At 33.3% G+C, this 13,540-nt stretch overlaps 1 protein-coding gene across 1 annotated transcript; it reads right to left on the minus strand.

Moving 5' to 3' along the window:
- Positions 1-9,266: 9,266 nt before the first annotated feature.
- LOC132601807 (21 kDa seed protein-like) lies at positions 9,267-9,914 on the minus strand. The gene has a single exon (XM_060314870.1). The coding sequence runs from the start codon at positions 9,912-9,914 to the stop codon at positions 9,267-9,269; it is 648 nt and encodes a 215-aa protein (XP_060170853.1).
- Positions 9,915-13,540: the final 3,626 nt, after the last annotated feature.

Consider the following 13,540-nt stretch of genomic DNA (forward strand, 5'->3'; position numbering starts at 1 on the left):
TCAAATCACTTAGGTACTCTCCCAATTAAAAGGGAATTTGGCATGGTGTGCTACCTTTTAGAACTAATTGGCATAGATTAGCTAAATTTTAATAAGTTGGCATAAAATAGCCCCCACATACATTTGTTTCCTATTTTCTCTCCCACAATTTTCCCCTGTCTCTCATTTCTTCCCCTAAAATTTCTCCAATATTTCTCTCTTATTTGTTCCATCTATACATTATTGTGTATCTCTCCTTCACTTTTTCACTCTCTTTCCTTTTTCTTAAATTTCTCCAATCAAAATCGAAATCTACCATGATATATTGAAAAGTATCATGTATACATTCTGGGAATTCGATAGAGAAGAAGAGTATCATGTATACATTCTGATAAATATATTGAAGTACCGGTATACATTCTGATATATATTGTGAAGTATCATGTATGCATTCTGATATACATTGTGAAGTACCATGTATACATTATTATGTATACATTCTAGGAATTCGATAGAGAAGAAGAGCACCATGTATACATTCTGGTATATATTATTAACTACTATGTATACATTCTGATATATATTGTGAAATACCATGTATACATTATGTTATATATTGTGAAGTACCATGTATACATTCTTATATATAATGTGAAGTATCATGTATACATTTTAATTATTATACTATTAAACGATGTATATTTCTGTGGAAAAAAAGGATGAAAATAGCAAACTATAAACTATAACCTTCAAGTATACATTCCGAAATTTGATGTGAAAGAAGAATATTTTGTGAATTAATGTTTTCAAATTATTTTTATTTGAGCACCCCTTAATAACAAGCTCTCAACTTTTTAAGTATATAACTAGTATACATACCCGCGCGATGCGCGGATTGTTCAAAAGAAAAAATAGAGAGGAGAGAGATAAGAAATAGATGTATATGAACCATATGTGACATATTGCGGATATAATATTCTCAGATCAGTCTTATCACATTCTAAAATGCGCCAATTGTTCAAAAGAAAAAATAGAGAGGAGAGATAAGAAATAGATGTATATGAACCATATGTGAGATATCACAGATATAATATTCTCAGATCAGTCTTATCACATACTAACATTTTCCCATGGTATATATAGTTGCTTCAACTTCATTATTAACCATTTGTTTTGAGTTAAAAACTGTGCAGCAAGAGAAGACGAAAAATTAGCACAAAAAAGACCAATGTTTTCATCAGGTGAAAAGCGAACCAACTCATTTAGCTTTGCTAATATCTCCAGCGGCTTGCCACTTCCATGCGGAAAAGAGTAGTCCAACATATCTGACAACAAAAAATTAAATAAAGAGGCCAAAAAAATAGTTCTACAACTACATAAGGATCGAATGTATGATTTTTCATAAGTTGATCAAATAAATCGACCAACCTACTGTAACGACACAAGTCATTGGTAGCATTTGGAGCCTATCAAATATTAAAGAGTAGTAGTGATTATAATTCAAACGTTTGAATAAACTAATGTTGGATATATTAAGTGTTTAATAACTATTCATCTTTGACTCAAATAGCACTCAATAGTCCACCAGTTCATCTATCTAACACTCAAACTTTTATGCCTATAACCAAACAGTGTTCTCCTTTAGTTCTTATTATTTCCCTAGACGTGCTGAAGCCAATCAAATAAAAAATGAATTCAAGCAAATGGCTTTGTGTACCTTGTAATCGTTGTGTTTCTTGAAGAACATTTTACATAGGAATAAACTGAATGGAGTAATTCTAGTTCCAATGGCAAGCTGAGAGACAAATTGAAATTATAAAAAATGCATATCCAAATTGAAAGGCAGCAAAAGTGTGTTAGATGACCATAATGTAGCTAAAATAAAATTTACCATTTTAATGGTAGCATTTGAATTTTTTGTCATGAGCGTTTTTTTATCAACAACTCTAGTAATCTTGACCTCTGCTCCAGGCTTTAAGTCACCTGAAATATGAAACATTTGTAGCTACATTAGTAAGCAAGAGCAAGAATATTTTTGTACTATGCATTAGGAAGAGTGGTTTTAACTTAATCTGTACCGGAAAACTAAAATAAGCACAGACTAATCTTACATCATTTAGAGAATTAGGGAGTCGTTCATTATGCATAAGAAGTTTGAGCAAAGTCCTTTAACTTCTTCCCCTTTGTCATTGGTGTACACAAGCCTTTTGACGCACGGAGAAATGTTTATGAAATCTCAAATTTAGACATCTAACTTGTGATCCCTTAAACAACTATGACTATGCTTGAAGTATATATAATGTATCACCTATAGTTGTTGGTAGAATTGATAAGTGTCAATATTAATCACAATCTTGTCATATGATTATCAATCTATTAAGAGTGATCTGTAATAGGTGAAATTTTTCTTCGAATAATTAGGAATCAAAACCTTACGGTTTTGGAGTTAACGAAGTCACCAAGGGCACTGTTAGCATGGTATGGAGCCGAATAACTTAAGTTAAAGCTGAATAACTTAAGAGCCGATTAAAGGCTTTACAATATTTTTCTTTTGGAATTTGAGTAAACAAAAATATTTTTAATTGCCAATCACTGGTTCATATAACTTAAAATTGATATGTAAAAGCTTAAATCTCTTTAAACATTTGTAAGATCATGCAGTTGACTATTTTGTAAACATGCTTTCAGTCCTATTCTACTATATATAAGTGAGCTAATGATAATTTTTTACACGTTGGTGGTCTTATTTTGTATAGAGAGTTTGTAGTATACCTCAGATACAACATTTTTTAAATCATTTGCTGACTTTCCGATCATTTTTACTGCATCCCTATCCCACATCATCAAAATAATTGTACCGGTGTCATCTATCACTCCTAATTTTAGCTTGAACCTGGAAAGAGTCATTATAGAAAAAAATTTAAGTTTGTTTATGAAAAAAGTTAAGGAAGTATGTATTATGGTCATACCTATGACTGGCAGATGGAACTTGCCCGCATTTTTTACAATAGAACTTATTCCCCTCTGGCTCAACCTTCTTTGCGCACATTTTGCATGCTAAATAAGACCATCCATGCTCTAGGTCTATGTATACAATGGTTGCTACAATCCAGAAGTTTCCCGGCTGCTCATAAAAATTGGATTTACAACTGTTATGTACAGAAAGATAAGGTAAAAGTTTTCCTGTTGTGCTGATTATTAATAATTAGGTACTCACACGCTTAGAGTCAATCAAAGCCTCAATAGTTTTAACTCCAACACTTCCAGATGCTAATTCATCTTCAATAGAATGAGTCTTTTGAGATGAAATTTGAGTAGTTCTTTGTGAGCTTTCTCCACACACTGAGACGATTCTGTTTCATATTGTAACTTGAGATACGTTAATAAAGAGTAAGAATAAAATTTAATTTGAAATGACCATAAATTTAGCATAACTTATAGAAACCTGGAGCTAAAGTCAAGAATTTGAGGAAGATCTGAATTGATCCAAAGCTTGGAAACGTGCCAAGTGTTCCTCACTGAATATTGTTCTGCACGCTTAATTATATTAATAAAAGTTTGCTAATTGTACAAAGACATAGAATTGAAAAATAAGTAGAAAACTTAATAACCTTGAAATCGATGTGCTCTAACTAACTGCATGACGACGACAACAGGCTTATCATTCGATTCAATCAAATGTGGCTTGATCTGTTCCACAAAGTCGCCCCAAAATGTTGCAGATATGTTGTTGCTCCTACAATTGTTATAAGGTTAAGCACATGATTCAAAATTACAAACTAATTAAACATTTATTAGTTGTGGAAAGCTTACTTATAATCCTGCAGCTCAACGTTCATGAACATATGGACGTTACCATCTTGGTTGACAGACTGTACGTCCAATTAACTCACAATTTCGCCGATAACATCTACAAAAATATGGACCAAAGAAATCAGTGCAGAATTTGTCATAGTTGAGGTATGTTTAAAGCAATAATTTAAAAGAATTAATATGTATGTATGTTGAAGAACTGAAAAGTGCAGATTATTTCATGAAAGTGACATGGACATCCGTATGAATTCCCTTCAGCAAAATCTTTGTTTGGTGCAAATGTAAATAATTTTATTTAACACATAATATGTAATGTTGGTAGATTCATTTCCTGTTCTGCGAAATAATATTGGGTTTTAACGTGTAAAAGCATGAGATCCACCAGATGCTCAAAGAGTTTAGATTTATTGAAATTACTACTTTGGCTCATGGGCTGTTATTTAAAGTTTAACAGTATAATGTAGATAATAGTTATAGATAGTAGTTTAGTTTGTAGGTATTAGAAATCAGTTCAACCCATGGACAACAGAAAGCAAATAATGGAAAGTAAAAGAAAAAGTGATGTGATTCTTCGAGTTAACAAAGAACCAATTGACCAGGATCTTGTTCTTGAAGCGGTTTGATGGGCAGATTCAAGAAACGGATGTATCTCAAGTTGTAGGCGTAGGATTAAAGTGATTCAAAAATTATGTGAAAGATGAATGTTTGAACTATAAAAATAACTATTGAATGGTTTAAATCAAGTAAGTATTGAGGGCAAAATGATGGAAACAAAATTAAGGTTCTGGGTATGAACTAGAATGAATTTTAATCAAGAAACGCGTTCTTGAATGATCAAGAACAAATAAAGTTCCTAAGTCACCACTTGAAATCAATTAACGTGATAAAGAAACACCACACGCAACTGAAAACAAGGTAAAGACTATCACCACCTTGCTTGGAACCAAAAACAAGGATAAAGAACAAGAAATAGAGAGAATAATTCTATTGCAAAATTTAGGTTTATGCTAAAAACGTGAATAGTGTTTAACAAAGAATAAGAACCCTTTATATAGGCCTAGGGTCTCTTCTTTGATGACTACAACTCCCTATTTTACTCTAGAAAGGAAATAGCTAAAAACAAGGAAAGTAAAATCCCTATTCTACAAGGAAAGGGGAAAGTAAAACCTACTAGAACAAGGAAAACAACTAATCCTAATTTAAGAAGGAAATAACTTTAACTTGGCTTCTTGGGCTTGAAATCATCCTTGGGCTTCTTGAATTTGAAGACAAGTCCACATACCAATTCTTGGGTTCACAAAAGCTTGTTGTTGACGCCCTAAATAACAAAAGCCCAATATAGCTTCTTGATTTTCATCATTCTTCCCTGGTTGAGAAAGACTCGTCCTCGAGTCTGAAGGCTCAATAAATGGTGCAAGATCAACTACATTAAATATCGGGGATACCCCATACTCTTCTAGTAGCTCCACTCTATAAGCATTATTACCCAACTTTTGAACAACACGAAAGGGACCATCAGCTCTTGCTTGCAACTTTGGATACTTTTATTTAGGAAACCTTTCCTTCCTCAAGTATACCCACACTAAGTCTCCCACTTTAAAGAGTTGTTTCTTTCTCTTCTTATCAGCTTGTTTTTTGTTTGTTTTTGTTTGCCTCTCAATCTTTTGTAAAACTTTCTCATGAATTTTCTTCAACTCTTTAACTCTCTCATCAGCATCTCCACTAAAAGAATGATTTTGAATGAGAGGAGATAATTCTAAGGGACCAAAAGGATTCTTACCATATACCACTTCAAAAGGACTCTTTCCGGTTGTTCGATTCACGGACTTGTTGAAAGCAAATTCAGCCTGCGGCAGCAATGACTCCCACTCTCTTATGTTATTCTTAACCAGACTTCTTAATAGGGAACCCAAACTCCGATTGACTACCTCTGTTTGTCCATCCGTCTGAGGGTGATAAGACGAACTAAACTTCAACTCTGTACCGAGCTTAGCCCATAAAGTACGCCAAAAGTGACTTAGAAACTTAGTGTCACGATCTGAAACAATGCTTCTAGGAATACTGTGCAACTTGACAATATGGTTAAAGAACAAAACAACCACAGGTGTTGCATCACTTGTCTTTTTGCATGAGATAAAGTGGGCCATCTTAGAGAACCTATCTACCACGACAAAGATAGAATCCTTACCTTCTTGAGTTCTTGGTAATCCAAGCACGAAATCCATGCTGATATGTTCCCAAGGTGTTGTGGGAATTGGCAAAGGTTCGCATAACCCCTTATTGCTACCATGCATCTTTGCCCTTTTACAAGTTTCACAACGTTCAATCAACCTCAAAACATCTCGATTCAACTTGGGCCAATAGAAGTTTTCTTGAATCATCTTTGATGTCTTAGAATGGCCAAAGTGACCAGCTAATCCACCCTCATGTGCTTCTCTAACAATGGACTCTCTTAAAGAGCCTTGTAGTATGCAAAGTTTCTTGCCATAGTAAAGAAAACCATCTCTTATCAAGAACATTCTTTGTGCACCTTCCAAGCATCTCGTCCAAATGACTCCAAAGTCTGAAGTTTCAAATGTGTTGTGAAATTTGATATCTTCTTGTATGTTGACTCTTATTGGTGATTTCCCTAGTTTATTGCTTACTTATTCTTTGGAGTTCAAACTGTTCTTTTGATATTGTTTTATTGCTTTTACTACCTTACTTTGGTTTTATTAACTATTTCCCCTTAGACATTCCCTGAGTATCCAGTACTTCGGCATTGGGTACTCAGGCATACCATTATTGTTTTTTATGGTGTGTTAGGTAACACAGAAGAACAGGTTCGCGAGACACGTGCGACTTATGAGAACTTGCTGCTTTTGAGACTATTCGGTGGGCCCACATGATTGTTCGTGGGGCACCATTGTATCTTTATCTTACGTATTTTAGTTTCCGGGTTGCATCACGATGAGTTAGACATTTATTTCATTATCTTAGAAGCTTCATAGATAGACGTTATTATGGTGGATAGTCGTTGAAGTCATTGTTGACTCATTGAGTATTGCTATGTTTCTTGATGATGAATTTATATTACAATTCTGCTGATGTCATTTATAATGGGGATTATGAGTTAACTTGCTATAGATAACTTGTTGAAGTAATTGACGAAGGATTATTAAAAAGGAACATGATGCATTTTGATTCATAAGGTACTTCCGGTGTTATCCACAGCATCGGATGCCTGTTATATTCAGGGTCGGGTTTGGGGCGTGACATCTTGAGAATCCACCGACGCTGAAAAGATTAAAATCACGCTTCGGTGTGTACAATTATTGACTACTATAGTGCCTTTATCATAATTATTTGAAATCATAGTTGGTTAATTTCTTTCATTAGTGCTTTCGTTTTTTGATATATTTCGATTTTCACATTCATGGTAAATATTTAATTAAAGATACATAAAACATTAAACACCTTAACCAAGTATAGGCTTGCAAGTCCATGTTATCTTCAAATAATTTCTCTTCGTGGAATCACAACCCCGCTTCACATTATGCTTTATGTTTGCATTAACACTTGCCTTATCATAGAATGTAGATGTCGTTACCCAGGGTCGGCCAAAGCATAAAGCCGCTAAAGCTTTAGCTTTAGGCCCCAAAATTTTATATTTATCTATTTATATTATTAGAAGGTTTTAAATTTTAAGTTTTTTTTTTTTTTTTTTTGCATTTGGTTTAAATTTTTTGAGTAAGTGAGAAAATTAAAATAATTTTTTATATTTTATTAATTAGTGCATTTACTTCTCTCTTTTTTTTCACTCCTACACATACATCAATTCATTTATCCTGTTTAAAATGAGTTCAATTTCTAGTTTCAATTTTTTTTTAACAATTTTTTTTTCTTTGTTACATTTGATTTATTCATAAGTCAGAGAGTAAGTCCTTTGAGATTATAGAATCAAAGTATTTGTTTGTATAATATCAGCGAATTGTTGATCTACACAATTTGTTTATAGTACAATTTTGTATATTGTTAACTTAATAGAAACCAATATTTTAAATTAAAATTCATAACGTCTTACCTAATATCAAAAACTTCTCAAATAAAGATATATTAAGTGTACTGAATATACTGTCATTGATTTTAATTAATTATTTGATTAAAATAATTAATGACTTTCTATCTAAAAAATTAGAAGACTAAATTCAAATAAAAGTATATATGAATTTTGTTAAAAATTAAGTTTAAGGTCTCTAATTAAGATTTGTCTTTAGGTCACAAATTTTATTGAGCCGCCCCTGTCGTTACCACATTATTCTATGGTTTCGTCTTTCTGGTTCCTATGAAGAGCACTTGGAAAAGTATTTGTCACTTGTCACGCCATAAACAGTCGTAGCCAAAGATCATTTCTATTTAGCTATGAATTTTTTTCATCGCAAATAGTGGAATTTATTCAACAACAAATTAGAAGTCATCACTATTTAAAACATTGCATATTTTGTGACAAAACTTTTTGTCACTAAGTCGCATGTTGATTAGAGACAATAAATTATTTGTCACTCATTGTTTATATTATAGTGACAAAAACTAAAGTCACAATTAAATATAAAACTTTGTGGCTAAAACTTACAACATTTAACTACAGATTCTAATTTGTCGCTATTGTAAGAACATACTTTTAATTGGAATGGTTAAGTTTGAATATTTTAACAGGTTAGATATGAAGTAATAGATGAAAAATTGGGAGAGAGGGGATAGGATAGACGCAAATACAGAAGAGTACGACTAGAAGAGAAAGAGGATTACGGAAGGAGTACGGTTTAAAAAATAAAAAACAAGAAAATAATAGAAAAACTGAAAATTAGAATGGTAAAAATTGGTAACTGGTTATTGCCGATCAAATTACCTAGTGTAAAAAAATTATTACGCCCGTAGGTGGATATTAGTTAAACTCAAAACGATTTGATACGGTTTGGTTCAATTGACTTTTAAAGAACTATTGATAGCCCAACTTCAAGACATCTCGATCGAAATAGTGTGTTGGTGGGTTGGTTTGAAATGGGTTAAAGTTGGAGAACTAAGTTGGAATAATAGGCCTTACAAAGCTTGATGTGTGCGTCTAAGTCGAGGAGGCAACTACATGCACCATTGTTACGACTCCTGATCTCGGAAAGCCTGAAAATTTCGTTAAGATCAGGTGCGACCGCAGTACATATATTGAAGTTAAAGTTATATAAATGTTTTTCCTTTTTATTTTGTAGGGTTTATGGAGATCGAAGCGTAAAAAATAAACAGCAAAGATATAATAATAAAATTAATAGTGCAATATTAGTATTCCAGGGAATTAATAAGCATACATAGGGCACGTACTTATTAGGCCTGAGTTGCATTATTTATTCTTACATCCCGAAAAACACGACATGCAGGGGACTCGGGCCTTGCATTACATATTTTGCACTATTTAGTTTTTATAGAAAGCATATGCGAAGTGGTTATTCGTCGGAAAGGGCCTTTCCATATTTACTGGCCTCCTTTATGAACACAAAGGGCCAGGCATCCTCTGTAAGAGCCAAACGCCTATATCCACGTTGATCGACGAGGCCAACATCCTTGCAATTCTCCTCGTCATGGGGACAGAAGACTAGCTTGTAGGCCGAGCCACCAAGAGACTTAATCTGAAACCAGCTGTTCTCGTCAAGGGGATTTCCCAACTTTGCACCTGTGCTTATGGTGTACTTATCCGCGGGTTCAGGGTAGCTGTCGACCTTCAACACAGTCCAGTCAGCACATGAAGAATCAAAAGGATTGAACTTGATGTTTACCGGGGAGGATTCCTGAATCTTGTCTTGTTTGGGATCTTTAGGCTTGACGTAGGCATCAAGACCATTGTAGGTGTCAGTAAAGGATTGCACCACCGATGCGGGACAACGGTCTTGTGTTTGATGTCCAAGATCAGCAAGCAGTAGACCTCCGCCGGCTTCTCCCCAACAAGCTGAATGAATGTAGTACCTAGTATTGCTCTTGAGGGGACGACCATCTGTATCGCGTACAACACTCGATAGCTGGTTTGGAGCATCATTTGTGGAAGTTGTGAAGCTAAAAAGGAATGCTAGGGAAAACAAGAGCAACATGATCTTCATCGTTGTTTTTTTGGTTTCTAATTGGGTTTGAAATACGAACTTCAAATTGTTTTGGATGCTTTATTCTTTCTTACTAACCTTGAATTTATAGAGAAGATTGCCAATGATTTCTCTTCCTACGTGTACAACGCGTTTTGATGACATTATTTTCTTTTTCCTAATTTTATGTGTTAGCGTCTTTGATTATCGGTTCTAAATTTATTAAATCGAAATAGTGGCACGAAATAAATGCGTAGAGACAAATGACCCCCAATTTTGCTTTAAAAATCAAATTCCCCCCTCAATTTTGAATAATAGTCATTCTTCTCCCTTTATCCTAATTGACTTTCTTAAATTCCTAGTCTACCCTTACATTATCAACTTGTCTTTCTTTTTCTTTTTTAAAATCATGATTTTTTTTATCTCTTTAGTCTATGTAACAAATTTTCTTTTAAGAAATCAAATATTATTTTCGAGATAGAAAAAAAAAGTGAGAAATACTAGTTAACTCTATAATTTAATGTCATTCTATAATGAAATAAATGAGAAGAATAATAAAAAAAAATTATTAATCATAATCAAAATTCGGATATCTATTTATACAAGTATAAATAACATGTAATGACAACTTTATAAATATATTTCAATGCAGGTAATACAAATAATTAATAAAAATAGAGGTATGTTCTATACCAATTCCTAAAAGATTATCTATTTATATTATAAATGAATTTTAAATTATAAATTTAAATATTCCAGTAATGACAACGAAAACTCATTTGCATATTGACAACAGAGAATAACAGAGAAGTGAAACTTAAGTATATATATATATATATATATATATATATATATATATATATATATATATATATATATATATATATATCTGTGTGTGCGCGCGCGCGTGCGGGCTCATGCATGTACATACATAATATGTACTTAATCCATATAATATTAAAACATCAAGCATAAAAAATAACATTAGATTTTGTGATAATTCATAAAAGGATTATTCTACTTGTAATATGAATTTCAATTAAAAAAAAAAAACTATACATACGTAGTTTGAAATATTAAATTTTAGTAGGGATCTAGTAGCTCAATTGGTTAGCTACCTGAACTTTCACCTTTTTGGTGAGAGTTCGAATCCCTACATTGTAATCCCCTCCCCCATTTCCCCTTCCCCTACTTCCTATGTCATAAAATAATTTTTTTAAGAAAAAAAATAATATATATATATATATATATATATATATATATATATATATAAACGAAGGAGTAAAAATGTCAAGGGTAAAATAGGCATTGCATAAGAGAAAGGGGGAAGAATGACTATTGTTTAGAAGGAGTTTGATTACGTAATTTTCACTTGAACATAAATCATCTCTTGGTCTCAATGAACCATCAGATTAACATCGAATCCGCTGGCATCCAATAAAGGTAGTGAGTAACATATTTGGACCATCAGGTTTTCACATAAAACAGTAAACCTATATAAATCCAATAATATAAAATTCCGCGCAAGTATGAGTACTTCTTCACTTGGACCGTAAAATGATGATAAATGACGCGGATCTGAAAATTATTAAGACTCCTCTCTACTATTACTAAGATTCCTTTTAAATTGTATGGTACAATCAAACCTCTCTATAATTGTTATTCATTATAATAGCATTTCAGTATAACGGCTTGATTTTCTTCGGAACTGATTTTTCATGTTATATTTAACTTCTTTATAACAACATTATACCTATAACAACAGTGACATTCATTATAGTGGTATACTCTTTAATTACATCTCTATAACAGTCATACTCAAATATTGTGCAATAATTTTTGTAAGAAATATATTATGTATAAAAATAAAATATGAAAATATTTACGATAATCATCAAGGGAAAAACTATTGAATTCCTTTTTGCTGAAAGTTTGAACAAAAATCTACTTCAAGTGTTATATTACCACTAAGAGACTAGAATTTACTTAACAACCTATAATTGTAGAATTCTTACGTCAAACTTGAAATATTTAAATTTTTAATTAATTTTAAATGCATATGTTCCTTAGATTTTAATTCTTTATCGGTACGGTACAACTAGTTATAAAACTTACAGAAAATAAGTTTTTGCGTTCTTTTATTTATAACAGCTAAATGAGATCCAAACATCAAATGGAAGTATACATACATAACAGCACCTCACTATAGTAGCTACGACATTTTCGAACAAACACTGCCATTATAGAGAGGTTTGACTGAAATGCTTTTCTACATCTCAGAATTGTTCACTTACATGTTTATATATAGTTAAACTAGTCAGAAAGTAAATAGCTAATAAATTGGAAATAAAGTCTTGTTAAGTACTCTATAATTGTACAACCATCCCATTCAGTTTAATCATAGTCTATTAATTGCACAATTGTTTAAAGATAACAAGAAAAATTAGGAAGAACGGATGTTACGGGTTAAAAAACGACATCCAAACCCTCCATTCGGGCTTCAATAGCAGGCAGGTTCATGGAGTGAAGATGCGTCAGGAAACCATTTAACATTATTTGAGTATTGAAGATAATTTTAAATATTTTGTATTCTAATGTTAATTTCAGCAAGTCGCTGGGTAATGTCGAGAATTAGAGCAGGACGATCGTGGCTTCTCGATATTCACTGGTAGAAAATGTTTTCTAGTAAAATCGGGTTTGACCAAAAAATCAGTTAGAGATTTGTTTTCTAAGGGTTAGATGACAAGTGGGTCGTATCCGATCCCGAGAACTCTTATCTGTGAGTCCATTTCGGAGTAATGACAAGTATAAACACAACGAATAAGGAATAAGAATAACATAAAATGACCTAAAGAATGCCCCCGGACTATCTTCCATGAATCTCTCCATTAATAATCTAGTGACAGTATTACAAAGTGGTGGGGGAAGTCCCAAGTCTTGCCTGCCCCTCTTTTATCCTCAGCCTTTTGTTTATAAAGACCTGCACTAGGCTATCCTACCCTACAAGTCATGATGACAAGACTATGCGGATGTCACCATGCCCACGTGCATTATGGCGCTCTGACTGGAGTGGGTGGATGAGACGGGATTTCAAAAAAAAAAAATGGGAGACAGCTATAATATGTCCTCGAGCCGTTGTGGTCTCTGGATATGCCAACTCACCTAGTGTCATCTTTTACCCAATACAGATAGTCCCCCACTTTTTGGGCCCTTCATTTCATAAGCCTGGGAAGTGGAACAGTTCGCTCTTTCCCCAAAATTTTCATGGGAATCGAGGCACTACATCTTTTCCCTTGATCAGACGTTTCGTCAGGTTGGCATTTAATGCATCCAGTCACTCATTCGATGGCACTCTTTCAGAGATGCCGATTGATGCTTGACTGACTGGGAACGCCGCTTCGTTCCCCGAGGCTAATGATTACTTTCGTTGGCTATTTAAGCTGGTGATCACGCCCACATTTCCCATCCTTACTCTCACTCATCACCTTTGTGCAAGCCCAGCATTGTTACCTTCTAAACCTCCTATTTCGCAATGTCTTCATCGTCCACATCTTCATTTTCATCTTTTGACCTTATCTTGCAAGCATGTAAGAGCAGATAGGGGTCAGTTCGGTAGTTTTCGAGGCCTCATTACTAGTGCCGAGGCA

The sequence above is a fragment of the Lycium barbarum genome, chromosome 7 (assembly GCF_019175385.1).
Source record: "Lycium barbarum isolate Lr01 chromosome 7, ASM1917538v2, whole genome shotgun sequence".
Classification (NCBI taxonomy): Eukaryota; Viridiplantae; Streptophyta; class Magnoliopsida; order Solanales; family Solanaceae; genus Lycium; species Lycium barbarum.